The sequence below is a fragment of the Asterias rubens genome, chromosome 1 (assembly GCF_902459465.1).
Source record: "Asterias rubens chromosome 1, eAstRub1.3, whole genome shotgun sequence".
NCBI lineage: Eukaryota > Metazoa > Echinodermata > Asteroidea > Forcipulatida > Asteriidae > Asterias > Asterias rubens.
Window position 1 is genome coordinate 28828490 of NC_047062.1, and position 23080 is coordinate 28851569.

The window sequence follows — 23080 nt, forward strand, 5'->3', positions numbered from 1 at the left end:
TCTCGGTAAATTATCAAGAACCAGGCCTCGGCGGGTTTAAACCACTAGTTGAAAACCGATTCAACACACTTTGATTCCCATTCATAAATACCTTTTCGGTCAAAAAACAACAACACGTATGGTCCAAAAGTAAAATAAATGCAAAAATTATAATTTTTCAATGTTTTCTTTCAACACAACACCCCTCCAGCTATGAAATGGTAAGGCCCAGTCAAGGCCCTCGGGTAAACAACTCCTTATACGGGAATGCTGTGCGCGTCGCGCGTATCGCGTGATGTGGCACAACTGTCTCGGCCGTTGCTCTCGACCAATAGAAATGAAGAAACTGTCTTATAAGCACAGGTGCAAAAGATAAATGCCTCCTGTCCATGTTTGAAATGTTGAGACCAATTAAAGAGCTCCATCTGTGTGGCAGTGAAGTTATAATGAGAAGTCCCCTCGATCCACTAAACAAAAGTAGTAGTCCAGGCAGATTCCTAGTTTATCTCCCGCCGAAGTAGCAGTTCAGAACAGGGCCCAATTTAATAGAGCTGCTAAGCACAAACATTTGCTAAGCATGCAATGTCTTCCTTGGTAAAAACAGGATTACCAACCAAATTTCAATTTGTTGCATATTCCTTGTTACTGGTATTCAGCTGTTGTTTGCTTATCCTGAAAAACACGCTGAAATTTGGTTGGTAATCATGTTTTTATCAAGGAAGAAAATTCATGCTTAGCAAATTTTTGAAATCTATGAAATTGGGCCAAGTCAAAACTAGGTACTCCCCTGAATTCTGAGATCTACGCCGCAGCAGTAGAATAAATAACAAGACCCACTTAAAGAACAAATCTACACAACAAAATACACATGGTGTTACCACAATACAAAATATACAAAATGTTTGTCACCTTGTACTTTTTACATCCAAGACACAAACTCACAAGACACAATTAAAAATAATTTAAAAAAATTCAGTGTATGTTTGTCCTGGATTTATGAAGGAGTGGTTTATGGTAATTTGAAAATCCTCTTTTCTTCAGAAGATCTTTATTTATGCCATACTTGGGCACACTATTTAGGAAAAGCAATCTTGAGTTTATGAATTTATGAATTGACGTTGACATTTAACGTCTTGATTTGAGCGACCTGTGTTGATTTATGCAACAGGCACTGCGCTTTGATTTAATGAAAAGATAGTCATGAATATAAAGTGATTAAACTAATGTAAAATTCTATGACGTAATGTTGCCCAGATCTTCTGCTCTGAAGGAATATTGATTAGGGGGAAAAAGAAGAACTTGTTTTGTTCCATTTAATTCATTATAGAGGTGTCGTCTTCTGAATAGAAGTGTAGCTGCTAGCTAACCAGCTCCAAGTTTATTATCACAAAATGGGCAACTAACACAGTTAGGACGCGTACGTGTCTGAAATAGGGTAGCGAGGTGTCGACAAAGCCCAGGGCGGTTTGGGTCAGCGCTAAGGCATGTAAAGAAGTAACTGCTTTAGATGCTTGTAATTCTTGTCCAGTATGTAGTCTCTCCCTGTGTGTAGGTGAAGATGATTACATCGTCGTCGTCTCCGGGAAATCATGCGATGGTTTGGAGCAGCGTTAGTTGTTTCTTCCCAACGATATTACTCTGGCCAAAAAGCCCTGTGGTACTGTGTCGCTTAATATCAGGATCAGGAGTGTGTCATGCATATGTGGGCTGTGTTGGTTTTGTGTAAATGCACAGGCAATCCTGTTACACATATCTGTGCCATGCGTAAGAAGGGATTTCGAAGACCTCTCTTAAGGGATTTCACGATCACTGATAATCACAGTTTTGGAAATGTGCGCTGCGTTTTTTTCTTCTTCCATGTTTTTTTTAGATTTAATGCATGGGAAGTATGATTATTTGAGCAGCGGTATCGAGAAGGGTTATATTGAAGCATGATTCACTGGCTTGGATTCAGGCTAATTGAATGCGTTCAATTCAAGGACATATTTTTTATGTGATGTTTGGTAATGTTTGAACTATTTGCAGGTCTGTCATGTGCACTGGGAATCAGATGAGACATGTTTCAAGAGATTGGGGATAAATTGGGATGGTTTGGACTCAAATTATTGTGTCAAGGTCAATTGTATTTTATAAAGTGTTGTAGGTTAACTTTATATTTTGTTTGGCTGTTATGGTTTTTCAGCATGTTTGTAAAACGAGGAGTTGTTTTTGTTTTAATAAATAATTTCCTCCAGGAAAAAAAAGAGGGGAAAAAAAAAAGATATTGGGGAAAAATGGTAATTGTTTTTGGACACTGTTTTGTTTATAGCCATCAAACCCCTCACACTGGATCCTATTATTGAGTAGTGAATGATGATTTTTGAGCAACAACTGACACATTTTGCTCTGCTATACAAGGGAAATCGTTCACCGTGTGGTATTAGACCATTTAAAGCCGCGAAGAAGAAAAAATTCAAACAAACAATATTCATAAGTGTCACCAGAGTGATGAGAACTGCCCCAAGTGACAACCATTTGATGTACCGTAATTTTCGGATTATAAACCACGCGGCGTATAAACCGTACTTCCTCAAAATATACAAAAAAATATTTAGATGTTGGCGTATATGCCGCGCGGCGTATAAACCGCGATCAAAATAAAAAAAAAAACATGAAAAACTAACCTCAAAACATGGAAGTGAAGTACGCAAACCTGCCGCGGTACAGGAGATTTTTTATCTCACACTAGCAGTCCTGAGTTATATTTTTTTTCCATCAACAACCCTTTTCAAGAATTTGAGATTTGATGATCGGTTGTGTTGGCCATGTTTTGGAAACTTCTTTGGCAACAAACTCTCCGTGAATCAAAGATCGGTCGACAACGCACACCGAGAAATAGTTGAACTTTGCCCTGCATCGCATCGCCCTCTGTTGACAAAAGTTGTTCACGTTTGATTAGACTGGGCCCCGAGCCTCAAAGCGTGGGTCAAACGTTCAAGCTCCCCGTTGTACAATGGGCAGCCGCTCTACTCGATTCGTCCGAAGTCTAGCCAAGATTTTATGAATGGAACTATCACCGGCCAATCATCAAACGGCCAATCACCGCATGCGTGAACACTTAGGGGCCGTGCTTGTTTGCGGTCCTCTTTGTGGCGATGTGCAGTGACAGGCGGGCGGCACATCAGTCAGTCTTGTATAGTTGCCGCAATGTGGGAGTTGCGTCGTAATTAAGTGGAAATGTATTGAAGTTTACACTATTGATCGTAATTGAAATGATCTATTATAGGATAGCATTCTTTTTGTAAGCTGGCAGCACCCCCTTTGCGGGACCACATAATTGTTTGTGTTGGATAATTATTGATGAAAGTTACAACTGAAAATACGTTTATTATTGTGATACTGAAAAAATCCAATAAAAAATTTTAAAATTGACAAAGTTTAATCCTATTTTATTTGTAGGTAAGTGAGTTCGTGTTGCTTGCAATAAAAATTTACTTCAGACAGTGTGTGGCCGTACCATCGTTTTAACATAGGATTCGTCTGCAGAAGCAGTGAGTGATAAAGAAACAGTGCGAAGATTTATATCCAAGGAATCCTTTAAATAGAAAATAGACAAAACCAAAACCAAACGGTCCTTTTCAGGGCTACCACAACACAAATGAGAGTATTGTATATGACTGTTGTTTCTGTTTACAATGTATATAGGAACATTTTTTAAACATGCAAAATTCCTTTATAAAATATAAAAGAAATAACAATGGGGACGACTACTTTTTCCCTCACTTTTATTGTATAGCGGTAGTAATGAAACAAAATGCGCTACCTTATTGTTTTCGTAATCACAAGGACAGGGGATTCACTTTTATTAAACATCGGAGTAGACGGGAAATAAGGTTGAAATGGGTCTTTCAATAAGGGAATTAAAGTAGGGTGGTTGGCCGGTGTTTCTCCCTCCCTTTTATTGAAGTCCCACAACGAGGATCCACACAACAGATTATTGCAACGACGGACGGGCAGACGGACGTAGCGTGTGTGTATGTAGTAATGTATCATGCAGCGTGCACATTAAGCACATGTACACACATGCGAGTTCGTAAAGCTAGCAATCTGTTAATTGCGCTGCTCAATCTCGAGATTGCACAACAGATGTTGGTGGCACCGTATTGAGCGATGTTCGCCGACGGGTTGCGCTACGCCCACGCATTTGCGCCGCCTGGAAATAAAATTTCCAATGTTACTGGACTCAACAATCAGGGCAGGTTGAAAACGTTTTGTTTGACCCCCCCGGAGCGGCATAGTTCTTTGCGTACGTCCATTCACCATTCTGCTGTTGCGGTGTGCGTGGTTGAGCTGAAGAAACCGCTGGCTGACACGAGTGTAGCCTGGATGTCTGACGTCAGTATATAAAGATCGTGGGAAAAATACACAGGGGACGAGTCTATTTCGCTGAGACACGAGTATAGCTTGAATGTCTGACGTCAGCATGTAGAGATCGCTAGGATAAATAGACGGGCACCAGTCTAGTCTAACCCGAGTTGCGCTGAGAGGGGGAGCTAGCTAGCCGAGGGCGGTTGATAAACGTTTTACAAAGGAAACATGGAATACAATTGTGGTGGGATTTTCAACAGGTTTTTGTCATCACACAGGCAGGTTTTTGTTCTCGTTTAAGAAAAAAAAAAACATTATATAGAATATTTTACAAACGATCTTTCTTTTTAAAAAATGCCGTTTTTTCTCTTAAATATTTATACGTCGGCTTACAAGCCGCCCGGAGAATAAACCGCGGGAGTTCAAAAAAATGTCAAAATCAACATATAAACCGCGGTTTATAATCCAAAAATTACGGTAATGGAAAATTATGGTATCGTTTTGCTATTAATTTAGCTTTGATCCATGCACATTGCCTGTGGGGCGGACTATGTCCATAGTGATGCTCCCTGTTGCCCGTCAGTGCATTGACGCAGGTAGCGGCTTGTGTCAGTATTAATTATTCATGTGGCTCCCACCATCATTATCAATCTTGGGGTGCCAGCTCTGCATATAAATGACTAGAAATCAGAAGTCTGGTTTCACAGTCAGCAGACTCTAGCTGTGTGGCAATATGTGTAGGTTTCACAGGCCATACAAGCAGGGATGTGATTCCTCCGTTTTAAAACGGAATTCCATTTTGTTTTACCCTAAAATAATTTTTTTTTTTTAAAGTTCCGTTTTTTTATCCCCCTCAAAAAAAAAAAAAAAAAAATGGAGATGTAACCATGCCCCAGATTGCAGAGCTGGGTTTTCAAACTGTATATGTTAATATTTGGGCTTCATGCTCACAAGTTTTTGAGTTTGCATGCTTTCGCGCTTTGCGCTCAGATATCTTCTTCTTTTTTCTCAACAGCCTATCACATCCCTGTACAAGAGGGATTGATGTATCTCTAGTGAAGTGGCATAGAGTGGTCTGATCACCCTCATGTGTAGATTAAATGTGCTGATTGAGTAGTTAATAATAACTATAAAAACAATGGTTAATGCCTTGACGCAACTGCACAGGATGTTTACCTGTGTTCTAGTTGCGATGCTTAAGATAATTTCCATTTCATTGTATTCAGTATTCAGTATGCACACAGCCCTGATACTTCACGGCGACAACGAAGGTGTTTGCCCCCTGGTCATTGCCTTGGTGCCCTTGAAATGCTCCAGTAAAAATTCACAATTTGCTCATAGGGTGCCCTTTACCAAGAAGAAAATGCCTTGGTGCCCCTTGCCCTTTTAAAAACGAAGCATACATGCCTGTAATGACTTGTTACTTATTTCTATCACACAGTGACTGATCCTCTTGTCTCTTTGTGGAGGCTCAGGGAGCTAAATCCTATTGACTGTACACGGTTCCTGCTGGCAAGCAATTAACTTGAAATGCAGCTCCAACAACTAAATGCAATTCTAATGAGGCAGTTCCACTTTAAATGCATGATTAATTATGTATGAGCATTATTCAGAATGCCAATTTATCTACATAAAAGCAATAGTCATAATAAAAATGAAGACAATACATCAAAGGTGCAGATCATTTATCTTTTGCTGTAATTTTTATGGGTGAATGAGATAACAAGTATTTTTACTGTTTTTTTTATGCGGTTGTTTACTTTTATGGACTGTAACTGTAAACAGAATTTACTTTTTTTTTTTTTTTTTTGCACCAACAATCGATAATAACAACAATTCTCTGGAGCTTTTAAAGTTTATAGTACAATATCTGGAGCTAGTAATAACAAATCTTAAACCAATTGTTTGTAAAATGTCAGAGTTTCCCTGAGTCTGCAATCTAAACAGTGGCCAGCTAATCACCGGGTTTCTTCCTTAAGGCAGCTGCAAGCCTCGGCATTTCTAATATTCAACGGTGAAATCAAGAGTTAATGTATTTTCACCCGGTTTGGCCGTTGGTCGATTTCTGTGGCTGATGAGGCTAGGCCCCTTGCAGCTTTCTTGTCTTTCCGTCTTAGTGTTTGAAACAGGAGACCCGTGGGTTCCGGGACAAGACGAGGGGCTTTTGTATTGAGATATTGCTTGTTAAAAGGCGCTTGAGCGTAACACAGAGTAAATTAGATGTTTTAGATTGGCCAAGATGAAACAGGATGTGTGCCACTGAGGCTTTCAAAATCACCATTCTGGGAAAATTTGGTGCCTCTTTACGTGCAGAAGTTTTTTAATATGGCGTTTTCAACGGAATAACAGGAAATTGAAAGTGACATTATGTCAATGTTTTCTATTTGAGTTAACGTATGATTTTCTCTGTAGAGCTGTAGGATCGTCTGACAAACAGGAATATAAACTTTGAAATTACATCCCAAAGTAGCGTGATATAGTGATAATTTATCTGTCCTATTTTTTCTCTTGTGTTTCAGGTGATGACACCAAATACATGTTAAAAATGTTGATCCCCAGCACAGTGGCAGGTTCTATTATAGGAAAGGGGGGACAAACCATCGCTCAGCTACAGAAGGACACAAAAACCATCATCAAACTATCCAAAAACAACGATTTCTATCCAGGTAAGTGTATTGTCTATTATTGCACAGGGTTTGCCCTGAATTGTTTCAGTGTCTCGCCAGCAGGACCAGTGCCCAATTTCATAGAGCTGCATTCAGTAGATATTTCCTAACTGTTTTCTGCTGAGCAACAGTTTTGCAGGATACCAGTTACAAATTGTACTTTTGAGAAAGGGCATTTTGGCTGGTGGCAATATTCTGGTAAGCATTATTTTGCTGTGCTTAGCTACTGTTTGTGCCTTGGCAGCTCTATGAAATTGACCCAAGTTAGCTTGTCATTCGCCATTGCACTTTTACATATTTCATATATTAATTATAGAGATGCTATTCAACACTGATCTAGCCACCCAGACCTCTTGGAGAGAATTTTGACTAGTCCTTAAATATTTTAATTGGCATTTGGCCAGTGAACCACAAGTATGCTGCATTGCCATGTTAACCTTATGGCATTTTGTACTTTAGCAGCACATTATAATACGCAGAGAAATATGGTAGTGTTGACAGTCCTCAAACTTCTCACGCAACTTTGTATTTGAAACACAAGAGGAATTTTTTTCACCATCTCCCCATCGGCATAGAGGTCTGCTATCAAAAGTAAATTCCTTTTATCAGCACAGACATACAAGATGATCTGAAGGTGCTGATGGGCATTTTTCATCCAATTGATTTCTTCCGATTTTCTGTTGTTTTTTATTGTAAACTGAATTTCGATTTTGAGTTAATTTTATAACCAAGCCACTCACAATCAAGAAGAAAAAACAATTTTTTGTTTTAACATTGATTCTTCTGAATGTCACCTAAAAATAATAAAATAATAAAGAACTGAATGTTTGTTTAGCTGATGCTGTCTGTTTCTGTTTGATAAAGAAGATGTACAAAGGGAAAAACTACCATACGCTGCAAATTGCAAATGATATTGTAGCATTAGATCCTTATTGCATACATTCTGGTATTGCTTGTGGAGGGGGGAATAGAGTGATGAATAGGATGGGATAAAGGCTTGCTTGTCAACAGCTTCAGGCTAAATCAAGGTGTAGTATGTTCGGCTAGCTATTCATTGTGTCAACTTGTGGGTGTTTGGCAAACAACAAGATGCAGTGAGAAACACTCACAAGGGGGACCTCTTTGCATCTGTCATGTTAGCAGATCACTGGTGACAATTTGTTTTTGTTTAAGTGCCTTTAATCTCTCAAAAAGTGTTAAGGGAAGCATTTGTGTAGAGGGGACTTCCTGAAAAGGAAAATTTGCTTACTTATATTTGGCATTTTTATTCAGCTTATCTTATTATCCATTGGAACTATGGGTGTTTTTTCCTTCTTCTTCTTGGATGTCTGAATTGAATACCAAATGTTGAGTGCCTTTTAAATTTGTATTACTACTTTGACAGATTAAGATGATCAGTTTTAATCATTAATCGAAATCGGTTTAGATCAAGTTTGACATTGATGAAAGCTGCTACACATAAAGGTGATGAAGATAAGAAGAAAAAAAACCACGGGTTTACACATGGGCTGCAGAATCTACATTCACCTGTCCAATTCTCCACCTCATGGCCTGAGTTTGCCATACAAATGTTCACATAGATATATCATAAAAATCTAAAATAATGACCCTCTTCAGGTGTGATTCTCAAAACCTGAAATCAGTCATGATATTCTTCCTACTTTAGTCTGTTTCCAATTTGTATGCCCTTTGAAAAATCTGAAAATTTGTTATTAATTATGCCTGAAACGTCTGTTACAGCCATGCTACAGCCTACTCTCTCTATGCAAAGGAGTGAAAAAGCACTCTTTGAAGAGCCATATGAAGGACAACTCTTTTTCGAGTGGTCTTCCACTCTTTTAGACTGAAGTTTGCGTATTTTTGAGTGATTTTTCACTCTGTCCTGGAGTGAAACCCCTCTAAAAGGGTGAAATAACCACCACTCTTTTTGAAGAGCCATATGAGGGACAACTCTTTTTCGAGTGGTCTTCCACTCTTTTAGATTTAAGTTTGCATATTTTTGAGTGATTTTCCACTCTGTCCTGGAGTGAAACCCCTCTTGAAGAGTGAAATAACCACCACTATTTTTAAAGAGCTATGAGGGACAGCTCGAAATGTAAAGAGTGGTGTTTTTAACTCGTTTACAGTTAGAGAGTACACACTATGCAGAATAGCCCTTGTACGCGATAAAAGGTTCCTACTTTTTCCCAAGGACCAAATATCATGCCTGTGAATAGCATGTTTGCAGACAAATAAAAATGAGCTGTATGACATGTTCAGAATTACATTTATGTAGATGAGTATGTTTCATTCTGAGAGGGCATTGTGTGTATGCGCCATAATTATAGTATGTATGGCGGAGATGCTTATTGTTTGGTACCAGCAAATTTGCAGGGTTTTCCGAATGCATGCATTGTAACTGAAAAGCATTGTGTTGTTTGATTGTTCCTGGCGTAGAACACACAATTAGCAGGAGCTGATCAGTGATAGTTCATTGTGTTGGGATTTGATTGTAATGCAGCATTCTCATTTGATTAGTCGGTCCTGAGAGTTAACTTGTACTTTTCGAAGAGTCATTGTACGTAATGTAGGCCTATACAATTCTTATGGCTATTTGGCAGCCATAGTTTTTCTTGGTAAAAACTGCTACGTAGGCCCTATGTTACAAACATTTATGAGAAAACAAACTGGAAACTGGATAAAATAAAAAATTCTATGGTTTTTCTATTACAGATAATACCTCAGCTCTGATAAAAGATATAATAATAAATAAGGCTGTTTTGTGATGATCGGGTAAGCTGTTCCAGAGCTATTACATGAAAGTTACATATCTTACTGTTGGCTAAATGCAAGAAACTCTGCTGAACAATCGTACAGTATCGGCCTGAGTTAAAGGAACACGTTGCCTTGGATCGGACAAGTTGGTCTATAAAAAAAGCGTTTGTAACCGCTTGTTATAAAATGCTTATGGTTGGAAAGATAATTTAAAAGTAGAATACAATGATCCACACAAGTTTGCCTCGAAATTGCGTGGTTTTCCTTTTACTGTGTGGAGACTAACATGGTTGGCCATTTATGGGAGTCAAAAATTTGACTCCCATAAATGGCCGACCGTGTTAGCCGACGAGGTAAAAGGAAAACCGTGCAATTTCGAGGCGTGTTTGTGTGGATCATTGTATTCTACTTTTACAGCATCTTTCTACCCATATGCATATTATAACAAACGCTTTTCAAAGACCAACTCGACCGATCCAAGGCAAAGTGTTCCTTTAAACATTAACTCCAAGTGGTCTGGCTGACTAGTTCAATGTTGAAAAGCATCCCAATTTCTTGACTTACAGCCTAACAAAAATGCTGATGGGACAGTGAAATGATAATATTAACTGGTCATGTTAACCAACCACTAAAACAGTTTATGGCAAACGTTGCACTATATTGTATCATCGAGTCTGTTGCTCTGATCCTAATATTTTTATCCCAAGTTTGAAAAGGGCACCAGGAGGTTCTCAGTCACTTGGTTTGGAACAACGTGCTATTAAACTATTTAATGATGGACATCTGCCACAATTGTACCAGCATTTATTGGTCACTATGTTTACATAAAAGCTTACCCATACTTGAAAATACATTGCATCCAGCCCTGGCCAGCCACTATGCGGGCATTGTTAATTGTGTTTTTCGTGTTTGTGTTTTACCTAGCCTTGGATAATGTACAGTGTGTGATCGTGTAGTGATATGATTGGACTCATGTCACTGAATCTGAAATTGGAGGTGCTGTTTGTACAGCTATACCCTGTTATGTTGAACAGGTTAAACCTAAATTGGAATACTATATCATTTTTATTATGTTGCCATCAAGATTTTTAAAACTTGAAGGTATTTGACAAAATTTGATTGCAATTTGTTCAATCTCTCAAAGTTTGAAGGATAGAAAGCCCTGTCAAGTACAATTTGCATTCAGGCGTCGGGAAACAACGAATGCTAATGAGCAATGACACGATGTTTTGTTTGCGATGAGTGGTTTCCACAGAGCAGTTGGGCTTGGGTAATAGTGTCTGGTTCGTTAGTTGGTTCACTGAGGGCGAGATGCTATTACTTGACGTATGTAATTGAACAGGCTCGTAAGACCTTTCTCACGCTCTGACCCTCTGTGTCAGGTACCCTGAGCACACTGACATACTGCACAGTTAAAGCGCTGGGTTTGAAAAGTAGCCAGACTATTTGGAATCAAGCATTGGTTATGTTCTGTGTTCTTTTATGACGATTGCTCTTGCGTGGAGAAATATCTGTAAAATGTATGTTGATGCATTTGCCATCTCGATTATGCATTTGCTACCTACTAAAACAGGATAGTGTTTTGTTTTTGAAGTGCCAAGTTTGGCAACAACTTACTCCAAAGTACATGGATGACCTAGAATCGTTGTGACCTCCTGATGATAAATTATTTCTATTCCATGGCGTTGGGCCCTAAATCTGAAGGAGTAGTAGTTCATATTTCACATACCTCGAATTGCCTTTAGATTTGTTTGACATTAGGCTAGTGGTGGGGTCGGTGGATCATGAGGGGTCGACTGATCCTTGGAGCGTTTCTTATGAGTGATGTGAGTTTGACCTCTTGACCTATGTCGTGCTCAGCTTTCTCGATAAATCAAAGAGTTGAAAGACCCACAAGGCATTTTCATTTTTTGGAGGCTTTAAATTTCAGCCTCAAGATTTGGAGTGGACTCCAAGTCGCTTCACGATAATGAAGAACTAAGAGAATTTTGTGATAACACAATGTGAATATCTCCTTTGAGTAGTTTTGTTCTGAAAAGAACCGGTGGTTAATAACTCCACAGTTTGATCAGTTTGCTGTGATCGTCTTCAGGTGAGAATGCTGGACTCTGTTGTTGGATGCTGCTTAAGTACTTGGTGGTGCGCGAAGGCGGGAACTGGAAGGTAATGAAGAAGGAGATTTGTTTAATACAAAATCCCAAAGCCACACACGTAGTGTATTGTACACCCATGGATAAGTAATTACTTCTCAGATGTTGAAATATTTAAAGGCTTGAGCAAAGCTACATTACACACCTCTCAAAGATAAACCACCATCGAGATGAGATGCATGAATAAATTACACGCAAATCTTGTGCACCAAACAAAAGACTTGTTTCTCAGTTTGGCGAGAGTAAACATGACTGTTTTGATGGAACAAAATTGTACATAGTACATTAGCATGTGACGTGTACATGTTATCATGGAAGTGTTTTGAAATGAACAAAGAATTACTATTGCACCAAGACGTGGACAGGGTACTCTGTCCTCGTTGTTTCTACTACTAGGGTCTACTGTACACAGGTTGTTAAAAGCCCAACGCATGTTTAACCACAACACTGCAAAACATACAATCACATGTACATTGACCTTCATAAGAACCTGAGGTAAAAGTTGAAACTACAGATCATCCAGTCTGTCAACATAACCAGACTGAATTCATTCTGAGAAGCTACAGGTTTCTTTAGTCTCCAAACAGCTTGGTAAATAGATGCTGGTTGTGATGTACACTGCTCAAGCAATTATCAGATGAAATGTCAGTGGCAGTCCTTTCAAGAATGGTATTTCTGTTGGAGTGGCCCCCGCTGTCCTTGAGGATATCAACATAGGCATGTAGACATATCTAGTTGATATCTTGATACATATTTAATGCTGTATCCGGGATGGAGAAAACATTCCTCAAACCAATAAGTTTACAAATTTCTTGAAGAAGACAAAATTCCTGAGGATTTTTTTCAGGATTGAAATTTGTATAACATGGTTCTCCCTTGCAGGGTTTGGGTACTTTTTGTATGACACTAAAACACAATGTTCACTGATTTACATGTACACTGTTTGAAGATAAATGGTAAAAAGCTTCCCTTAAAACTTTACTTGCTGGGGACAGGGTGCTTTAGTAAGTGAGAATTGAGTTGAGCAATTTCTTGGAAAATGATTTTCGTCTCAGTGAGACGAAAATTCTTTTAGCATGTACAACAAATTTACGGGACTCTTCTGAAAACATTACTCTGTGATTTTCGCTTCTTTTTTTTTTACCCCAAAACTTGACAACCAATGAAGCTGAAACTTGTACAGGTAAAATGTATTTCATACATCCTACTACCACAGAGTGAGTTGGGATTCATGTGGGGCCAAAAACGTTATGTACAAAAGGTAACAAAATCCTGTAACATTAGTCAACTGTCCAAATGCCAGTTAAACACATGTAGACCAACCAGAATCCTGTTCAACTTAAGTCCCATAGCTAATGACAATGTTTAAAGAAAACCTTTGAAATATTGTCAAGATTTGTGAAATGACCAGCTGACTAGTCCTGCTGGCTAGTCACAGAACCATTTAAGAGCAAACCATACGACTTTCCGTGATTATTTTCCAAGTAAAAAGGTTGTACATTTTGCTTGAACAGGTCCATGATTTCATTATGGACTGTTATAATTGTTCTGTTTACATCTTCAGCGACACTGAAATAGCTAAGTTTGTAAACAGAGTCTTGGGGGTCGGTTGTGGTTTGTTGGGGGTGATGTTTGTATTTTCTCAGAACTGGACAAAACATTGGCCTTACAGTGACCTTTCTAAGTCAAATATACCCGTAATATGCTTAGAATGCATAATAATCAACGCAAAACTGTATGCAGATTTTTGAAAGTTCAAGGCTTTCAAATGTCACAGTCCACGCACTGTCTATTTTAGGTCTGCTCGCGTTTCCTTATCAATCCTTCAGGAGCTTTGCTCTTCACCCTTCCCTTCCAAAAATAACCAACAAATCTATTTTCACTTTCTAGAGAGCTCGGACTCTAGGCAGTTTGTGGCTTATATTGGGTTCATTCTTTCCTTTAACAAGGAATTATTTCATGCAGCAAGTTTGCGTAGCAGAACATTTTGACTGACCTTATTTTGTGCACACTAAATGCCAATATTGAATAACAAAACCTGATTTTTGAGTAGCAGCTGATTCGAGTAGCAGCTGTACACAAAATGCTTGTTTTTACGTGGACATGAAGTTTTTTGTAGGGTTGTTACCCGTAAAACTTACCCATAACCATAACCTAAATGCAGGGATGGTCAACAACCAAGATATTGATTAAATCTGTGAAAATTCTTTAATTATAATACTTATCTTTTAAGAAACAGGATTTTTTTCGTGGCCATTTGAATAGAACCATATTATTAATCGGGTTGTTTTGGGTTTTTTTTTTGGTTTTTTTTTGGGGGGGGGGGGGAATAAAAACTTTTTATTTTTTTTGCATTTAACCACATTACTTTTAAGTGAAATGATTCTCAAAAAGCTTTATAATATTTAAAGTTGCTGAACTTTTTTAAACCAAGTAAGTTTGTATTGCTATTCATACTAAGAGTTGTTACAAAACAATACATTCCTGTTTTGAATACAATAAAAGCCTGGTTATGATGCAAACACATTGTTCAATAAGACATTTCGGATGTGTCGACCCTTTTAAATTGATTTCGTTCATTCTTTTATTCATTACTTTCCTTTGCTGCGATGCACACTGTACCACTGTGTTGTTAACTATTACTAGCCAGTAATCAGTTGCCTGCCACCCCATATGGTTCAGAATGCATAGAACCGCAACATGACATCCGCTCTCAGGTGATTCATCAACTCTCCAAAATTGAAATGAAGATAGTTATTAATAAAGGTGTTTGAATCAATCTCATCGTGCCACTTATCATTTTTGTGTGTGACGAGGGTCGTTGATAAAAAGGGTGAAGAAAGCAGACAACCGGGATGCACAGATGGTGATGAATATGGGACTTGGTCCATTCGGCGTTGACGACTCTGTTTATTATACAGTGTTGCACAAACGTCACGCTCACTTATCATCCCTCCTACCCGAGGAGCTAAATTAAAAAACGTTAGGGCCACGGAATTGGACTTCCCGGGCTGTTTAGGCGATGCATAGGTTGGCACGTTCTCTGAAGGTCCTCGTCATTTCCTAATGTCTTCATTTGGTTTTTTATGCTCGACTGGTGACACTGGCAAGCGGTTGATTAGCGGGATGGAAGCCACTCTAGGCTGATCTTGGACTTATCTGATATGTTTTTTTTTTTTCAGTGGAGCGGAGCATGAGGAGGGAATAAGCACAACATGTATCTGCAGTTTGATCAGCACTGTGAACAAACAGTTGTTGTGTTGTGGGAAGAAGGAAAACAAATTGTCACTGCATTGTTGAAGTTCACAGCATGATTTGTCCCTTTTCCCCCGGATGGGACGCAAAGACCTTGGTTCTGTGTGTTGTGTAAAACGCATGTAAAAGAACCCAGTGCACTTGTCGAAAAGAGGAGGGGTTCGCCCTGGTGTTCCTGGCTGTGGCTGCTAAATGTGCCGCAGCACCCTTGTAAACCCTTATAAGGTGCTACATAATTGGGTCTCAGAATTCATAACTTCAATTACATATCTTTCTGTATAAATGTGTCTAAGCGCCTTAAGTAGCTTGTTTGTAGATAAGTGCGCTTTATAAGACTTTGATATTATTATTATTATTATTTCACCTTGTGTACCTGCTAGTCAACAAACAATAATGGAAAACAATTATTCTGTAAAAAGCACAACATAGTATGCTCAGCACATACAGTTGATAAGTTGTGGGGAAAGTTTTTGAAGTTTACACTGTGATTTGACCTTTCAACTTGTGTACCTGCCTGTCAAAAAACACAAGAGAAGGCCAATATGCTTCGTTTTTGAAAGGGCAAGGGCACCAAGGCGTTTTCTTCTTGGTAAAGAGCATAGTACGAGGAAATTGTAAAATTCTACTGGAGCATTTCAAGGGCACAAAGGCAATGACCGGGTGGCATGGAGGCAATCGCCTTTGTTACCTCAGTGAAGTATCAGGCGTCAACAAGGACAAAAATTATTCAAGAAAAAAAAGTTATTGATGATTATCGTGTGCATTATCAGCTTAGTATATCACACATCCAGGAATGACTTAAAGCATGCAGGAACAGCAATTATTGCTTTAGGCAAGATACATTTGTACATATGGGGTTTTTTTCCGTCACAATCTACATTGCACAGCAGTAGCAATAATACCAAACATACAGCTATGTGAACAACTGCTTTACGACTACGAATTCATCATCGATTGGAGCTTCCTTGTTCCCACACACACACACACACACACAGCCTGATCCTACAGAAATAACTCTGCAAAATGTAACTCAATATTCTGGAAATGATTCATGGTTACTTGTATTACTTTAACTGATAACATTCTACCATAAACCGAACCCCACAAGTCAATTTGTTATGATGAGGCGTGTCTGAAAGCATAACAGCATCTCCCCAAGATCCAACATAAGCTCAATGCATGCTCTTGTAAATCATGTTTTCTTTTCATTTAAGATTTGTTGTTAAATGTTAGTCACATGAATTTTGTCGGATTACTTGCGAGTGAAATTCTGTAGCAGTCCATGGCAGCTAGGCTTGCAGCTACAGTCACTATCCTACAGGTTCAGATGACACAATCAATTATGTGGAATGACTCCTTTAAGTCTGCTGCTAGACCCAATGCACCTGTCTGTATGTAACATCCCTGATTGCTGCTGACACGCACAGGGCTGGCGATCTTGGCTGGCGATCCAGCCGCTCTGCAAAGTATAAGAACGGGGTTCATGACATGAGGACACTGGGGGCTACATGTGTGTGTGTGTGTCTGATTGAGACATTATTAACACTAATCTCTACAAAGTAGTTGAATCACACTACACATTAGTGTTACACGTGTAAGTGTATTGCTTCATTTGATCAACCATACAACAAACGGCACACAATTCCAAGTCAACCAAGGTTTGATCATTGTAGGCACGCACCACATGCTATGCAAAGTTTTCCAATTCAGTGAAAAACAGTTTATAAGAACTTGGTCGACAAAGTTACACTGCAGACAACCTAGTCTTGATTGGTAACGTTCATTTTGTTAACATAGTCCCCGATAAAACGATGCGAATTACTGTCCACAACATGATTTACTGGAGAAGCGATATTTGTATCGCACAAACATCTGGATCAAAACTAAGCAGATGTGTAGACTTGCCAGAAACAGAGTCGCTAATCAACACTATCAAATAGCCTGAAAAGTCTAATCAAACCTTTGCTTTTCATGTCAGCTCTTGTACTCAATAAATCTTCCTTACTTGTTTCCCCCAAGAACCAAATATCATGAGCCTTTCTCAAACCTTGGCTTGGGGCTTGGTCTCCGGTCCCAGCAGCAGCTGATTTCACGAAACGCTAGGATTAATCCTATTGTGAGTTAGGACGAGTAACCCGTCCTAACTTAGGATGAGTAACCCGTCCTAACTTAGGATGGCTTCAATGCGTTTTACGTATTTGGATACGTAACTGAACTCGTCCTCAGTCCTAAGATTAATCATGGAAAGAGTTGGAAAGAGTTTGGTGAAATCAACCGCAGGTCTGATGTTCCAACCACCACCACTTGCAAAATCATGCTGCTCCAAGAATAACATACTCTACCTTTCCACTGCGAAGGCAGCACACAGGGACCAAGGTGAGGTTTGAGACAGGCCCCAAGTTATTTTTGCTGTGTGCCGTAGTAAGAATGAATACTGGTTGCCATTACATCCAAAAGAGCTCAGGGCCCAATTTCATGGCTCTGCTTACCGCCTAATTCTGCGCTAACTATCGCGATTCCCCCGCTTACGTGCAAGCGCTGAATTTCTGCGCTAGCTTGTTAGCGTAGAATGCCTAGTAATGTGAAGTACGCACGTGCAGAAGCTAAAATTCGCCGCTAACCCGTGAAACACGCTTGCCGTTAGCACAGAATTCCCTGCTTCCATAAGCGCCGATTCTGTGCTTACGGTAAGCAGAGCCATGAAATTGGGCCCTGATTGTATGACCTTTCTGACCTCAATTTGCGCAAGAGAACGAAACACAAGATACAGAGAAGCATGTTTCTGTATTGATAACAAATTTGGAACATACAAACTATTGAAAGTGGATACAGAGCATTCAGTGATAGATGACTGCAAATTCATACACAAAGAGCTTCAGTTTCAAGGAATAAAAGTACAGTTTATTATCCTGCCAACATTCTCCATTATATAAATCAATCACCTTGACTAGGAGCTCCATCTGTTTGGGTGTATGACCTAAAATCATACCAGGAATCATGTACAATGCAATGGGGCAAACTTCAGTGCACAGGCCTGGAATTCCACGGAGGCCATGGCCTCCGTTGCCCTTGCGCCCTCGTCATTGCCTTGGTGCCCTGAAGCATACAGGCACGTAGGAACAAATCTGATTTGCCGAATGTTTGCAAAGCCACATGTGTAAATATGTGGCTGAGATTGCGGTGACTCTGAACAATACAACTCAAAACAAAATTATTCTCCAATATTGTAGTACCAAAAGCCCCATTGAGTTCAACAAAATTGAACATTACGTCAGGGTCTGGGGTTCAGTTGAAAATGTGAACAGTTTGAAGTTGCACCTCGATATAATACCATTGCCCTGTGCTCATAGAAAGGTTTGCATAGCATAATGATCATCAGTTTGCTCTATGTTTGTGCATTGTTAGCCTAGCTCAATGATCCTCCATGTACAAAGTTCACGCTTCTGAAAAGCGCTGGCCCTGAAAAAAGGCATTCGGTGAGATGAAAATGTGGAGATTTATTTATGCTCCAGTACAATAAACAAGCCTCTTAATCTGACCCCTGTTTGCAAACTGAGGATTTAAGGGAAAAGCTCACTCTGTTCTGTACAGTCACAGGGCTGTATGCTTTGTTTTTGAAAGGGCCAGGGCACCAAGGCATTTTCTTCTTGGTAAAGGGCACCCTATGATGAAATTGCAAATTTGTACTGGAGCATTTCAAGGGCACCAAGGCAATGACCAGGGGACACGGAGGCAATCGCCTTCGTTGCCTCCGTGAAGTATCAGGCCTACAGTCAACAAGGGACTAGACTTATGCTTGACATGGATCCAGTGCTTGACCTGGTCATAGTCCTGAGCACTCCTGATTATGCCACCCTTATTAGGTAGAAGCTTAAGATCTTGACAGGTTTTTTTCTTCTGCTAATGGGGGATTATTTGGGAGCTCTCCAGATAAAGCAGGCCCATACACAGGTGGCGGCTTTATACAAAGAAAAAGGAAGTAACAACAGTGCATCCTGTGCAGAATGATTTAGAAGACTGACCATGGCACAGTATTTGTGTAGGGAGTGCTCTTTTGCTGTTGTAATATGCTGTGTATTTAAAAACGATGTTTATAGTTATGCAGGGATTTGGGAAAGCCACATGTGTAAATACATGCTGAGAGTGCAGTTTTGTTGTCCCTGGTTGTCCCATTGTGAAGTCAATGCACACACACAACAGCCATAAATTGGCCTTTTTATTAGTGTTGCTTAGCTTGACTTGAGGTATTTTCTGTGGTCATATAGCAGGGATCAGACCTTCCATGTTGGCCTCTGTAATGATTGACTGTACAATAACTTGGAGTTTATTGACTCTTTGTGATGAAACTATGCAATTAAAATCCATTCTTAGACATTGTTTCCGATGTTAATTGCTGTAATGATTACACAGAGTTAGAATTCTACCTCCATGGTGTACACAAGAAGAGATTCAGGAAACAAATTGATGACTTGTTTTATGGAGGTTTGCTGTATCCATGTGAAATTACTTAGCTTGCTTGTTTTTTGGACTATGCTATCTGATGACTGTCCTGTAAGAAAAGATTTATTTGAATTTGAGCTTAATGTCTGTTGCTAAGCTGGATGTTTATGGCATCGAAATGTGTTCACTGTGTGCTATGTGTGTTTGCAACAAAGCAAGAAATCAGTAGAGTGGATGAGCTATATACACCCAAATTAAACAGTGCACTTTTATAGCAGTCAGGGGTGAGATTGTTCAGACTTTTGACTGAATGCAGATTTTTTATGTCGGCCTGGTGAAAAAAATCCGGCAATATGTTTTCCACAACTAAAGAAGTCCTGTTCATTTGTCTACTTCTCTAGTGCTTTTGATACTTTTTGCAAAAGCTCCTTGGAATCTATAACGCAGGGAGTACCAAGCGATAGAAAAGGCATCATTTCTACATACCTTTGAATTTGTATCCAAGTTTCAGACTTTATTCTTTAGTAATGACTCTCACCCCTGTATAGTGTCCCCCATACCTCAAAAAGGCTAATGTTGACCGTACCGAAAGTAGGCAACGCCACTTTGTCATTGATGTTTACTAAAACTCTATTTTTTTGAGATTTTTTTCTCTCAAAGGAATGTTATGCTACATTGTGTACATTGTACTTCATGTGCTTAGCTTGGATCTAAACATTCCAAGTACATTTGATGCTTTTGTTAAACACTATAATAAAAATACAATAATCACTCAGAATTTGTGTGGTTGCAACAGTTTTTGTCTATGTCTATAGTGGGCCTACCACTGTAGTTTCAGATCTCCAGACAACAAAGGGAGCTATTGTTGTGTTTTATAGTGTTGTAGTGTACATTATATGAATATCTGCACGAACTGTTTACATCATCTCTGTGACTACTGTCTTTGTTTATAAAACAAGAATCTTCTTGGCAGTCTTGGCTAAACCTTCTGTGCATGCTTGACTTCACTGGGAAGATAGAAATACACTAGAGTAGAAGACCTGACTTGTTACAGCACTAAGGGCAGGGATTGAGTGTTAGCTGCTACTACTCAAGACTGGATCAAGTCAACTTGAAAGGATAAAGGCCAATACAAGAATCGGGAGTGTTTTGTTTTGTTTGAGTTTTAAAAATGAAACCTGTGGGAGAGGGGGGGGGGGGAAGTTGAATCTTAACATGGCCATAAGAGGGCAGCAGCTTCTCTCCATGTGTGAAATGTTGGCTGCAGTAGCTTAAGTTTCTTTTCATGGAATGGGTGATTAGTAACCAACTGCAATCCATCAAAATCCAGCAGCATGTAATGTATTTGTTTGATTCTGTTAGACTGGTAAGGAATGCACTTGTGAACTGAAGATGCTTTAGGTGGGATCAGGCATACCACCATAATCAGTGTCCAATAGTTTGGGATTTAGTTACTGTTATGATCTTGTGTTGGATTTTGTTATGAAAGAAAGGAAGAATCCTACATGCACATGTGGCAAATCATTTACGAGAAAAGTACTTGGGGGAGGTAGCCTTTCGTGGTTGAGAATGATTATCAGCTTCCTTTATATCATAGAGGAAGGAAATAGTTTCTAAACTGTTATTCAAGTAAACTTGTAAGGTGTTCTGGTTTATTGGTTATAGAACGGATGGTATGGACCGTTCCGGCTTTCCACTACGCTCCACCCACCGCGCACGTGAGCAAGACACGTGTACAAACCAATGACATTCTGCACGATTCTGCCGCGCGTGCCAAATAAACGTGCACGCATGACCGAGTTTGTCCGACCACAATCTTTGCTGTGATTGGTCAAATGGGTGAACGCGCACAGTTTGATTGATAGGCCCGATCGGTCCATTACATACTGTCCTAGAAAACTCTTAGATTGCAGGCCTGTGATTTGTAAGAGTCCGATTCCCGATTTTGTTGCCCTTGGAAAAATCTGAAAATTAGGATGTAATAGCCAAAGCTATGTGTACATGTAGGTCAGCCCTTGTTTTCCAGGACTAAATATCTTGCCTGATCACACCCTGTAATTTATATTGGAAATTAACTGATCGGTCTGTTTTGTCTTTCTTTATAAGTTGACCGTTCCTGGGGGAGTGTGACCCTTTAAGTACGTAACACCAATCATGCTAAAACACTGTTTTTAGCAGAGAACTTCTAATACTTGATAGATGCACAAAATGAAATCTCCAAAATATAAGCTGGGCGATACCATTGCTGTGTAGTGCAAGATTAAAGATAATGGGGATTACCCCTCCAAGAGGGCCCTCTGACCTCTGACATTAACACTAAACAGCCCACTGCAGTGGCCTGGTGGTCAGTGACTTGACAATACCTCTAGGAGTGTAGCAACTTGAATCTCTCAAGTCTTAAGCCCTTTTCACAAGACCGCAAAAAAATATATATATTTCTGGCGAAATGTTCTCAATGTTTGTGAAACATTACACAATGAGTTTCCTGTGAAAGGACAGTAGTTAGTAACGTTGTGCTACAATCCATCCAAAATTTTCTCAAACATTGTTAAGTTTTATAGTAGGTTGCGACCTACGACAAAAACTTATGCTGGCAGTGTTTTTCGCAAGGAACCTTGTGCACTCCCCCGTGTGAGCGATCCACTGTTTATAGTCAGGAGTGCCTTGCTAAAGTGATCTTTTCACACTAACAATCTTTCAATACATGTTTGCGATACGTCATCGTTCCACTGGTACTAGTAATGATTCAGAATGATAGTTCAGTGGTAACCAGCTATGGTTGTACTCTCCTCACGTGGAATGTTGGTAAATTCATTACCTGGTGGCGCGTGAAATCCGCGCTCATAAAATTTGTCGCAAGGAATTAAGGTTTTTTGGGGGATCGTGTAAAATGGGCTTACCTGACTACATTACAACAAATGTAGCTTTTGTCCTGCATGGGCGCTACTTATCAGCCTGGCCCTACAGAATTGATAAGGGCCATTAATTTTACTCAACACTTGACAACCTTCATTTATCGAATATTGATAATTTAACCCATGTCTTGAAAGTTTTCTTGAAAGTGGTCAGCAAAATTTAATGCGATCGATGGCTTCTTTACAGTTTTCTCCTTGAGTCTTTAAGTACCACCAGCAGAGTAATTTAATTGCCAAAGACTGTGCCGCAAAACAAGATTTTACAGCAACGGAAAAATCTCTTGATATACCACTGATTCATTTAATATGTAGATTCACTTTTAAAACGGGAATCACTTAAGATGGAAAGGTTTCAAGGGTCATTTTATAATCAAGTTGAAGCCAAATATATGTAATTTTCAAGGAGGTGCCTGTATTTGGTTACCTAGAATGCTACAGTGTTGGACAGTGAGGGCCAACATAAATGTGAACGGTGAAATATAAACTTGTATGGAATTCAGTTCTGTAACAATTAGAGAGAGCTACATTATATTTGACTTCTTTGGTGAGGTTGAACAATGAGGTAGAGGGCTAG

At 39.4% G+C, this 23080-nt stretch overlaps 1 protein-coding gene across 1 annotated transcript in view; it reads left to right on the forward strand.

Moving 5' to 3' along the window:
* The window catches only part of LOC117289289 (RNA-binding protein Nova-1-like), a 71545-nt gene that overhangs the window by 15854 nt on the left and 32611 nt on the right, over positions 1-23080 (forward strand). Inside the window, exon 2 of the mRNA XM_033770350.1 lies at positions 6846-6992. Within this exon, the coding sequence (XP_033626241.1) occupies positions 6846-6992 (147 nt within the window). The remainder of the gene's footprint in view (positions 1-6845; positions 6993-23080) is intronic.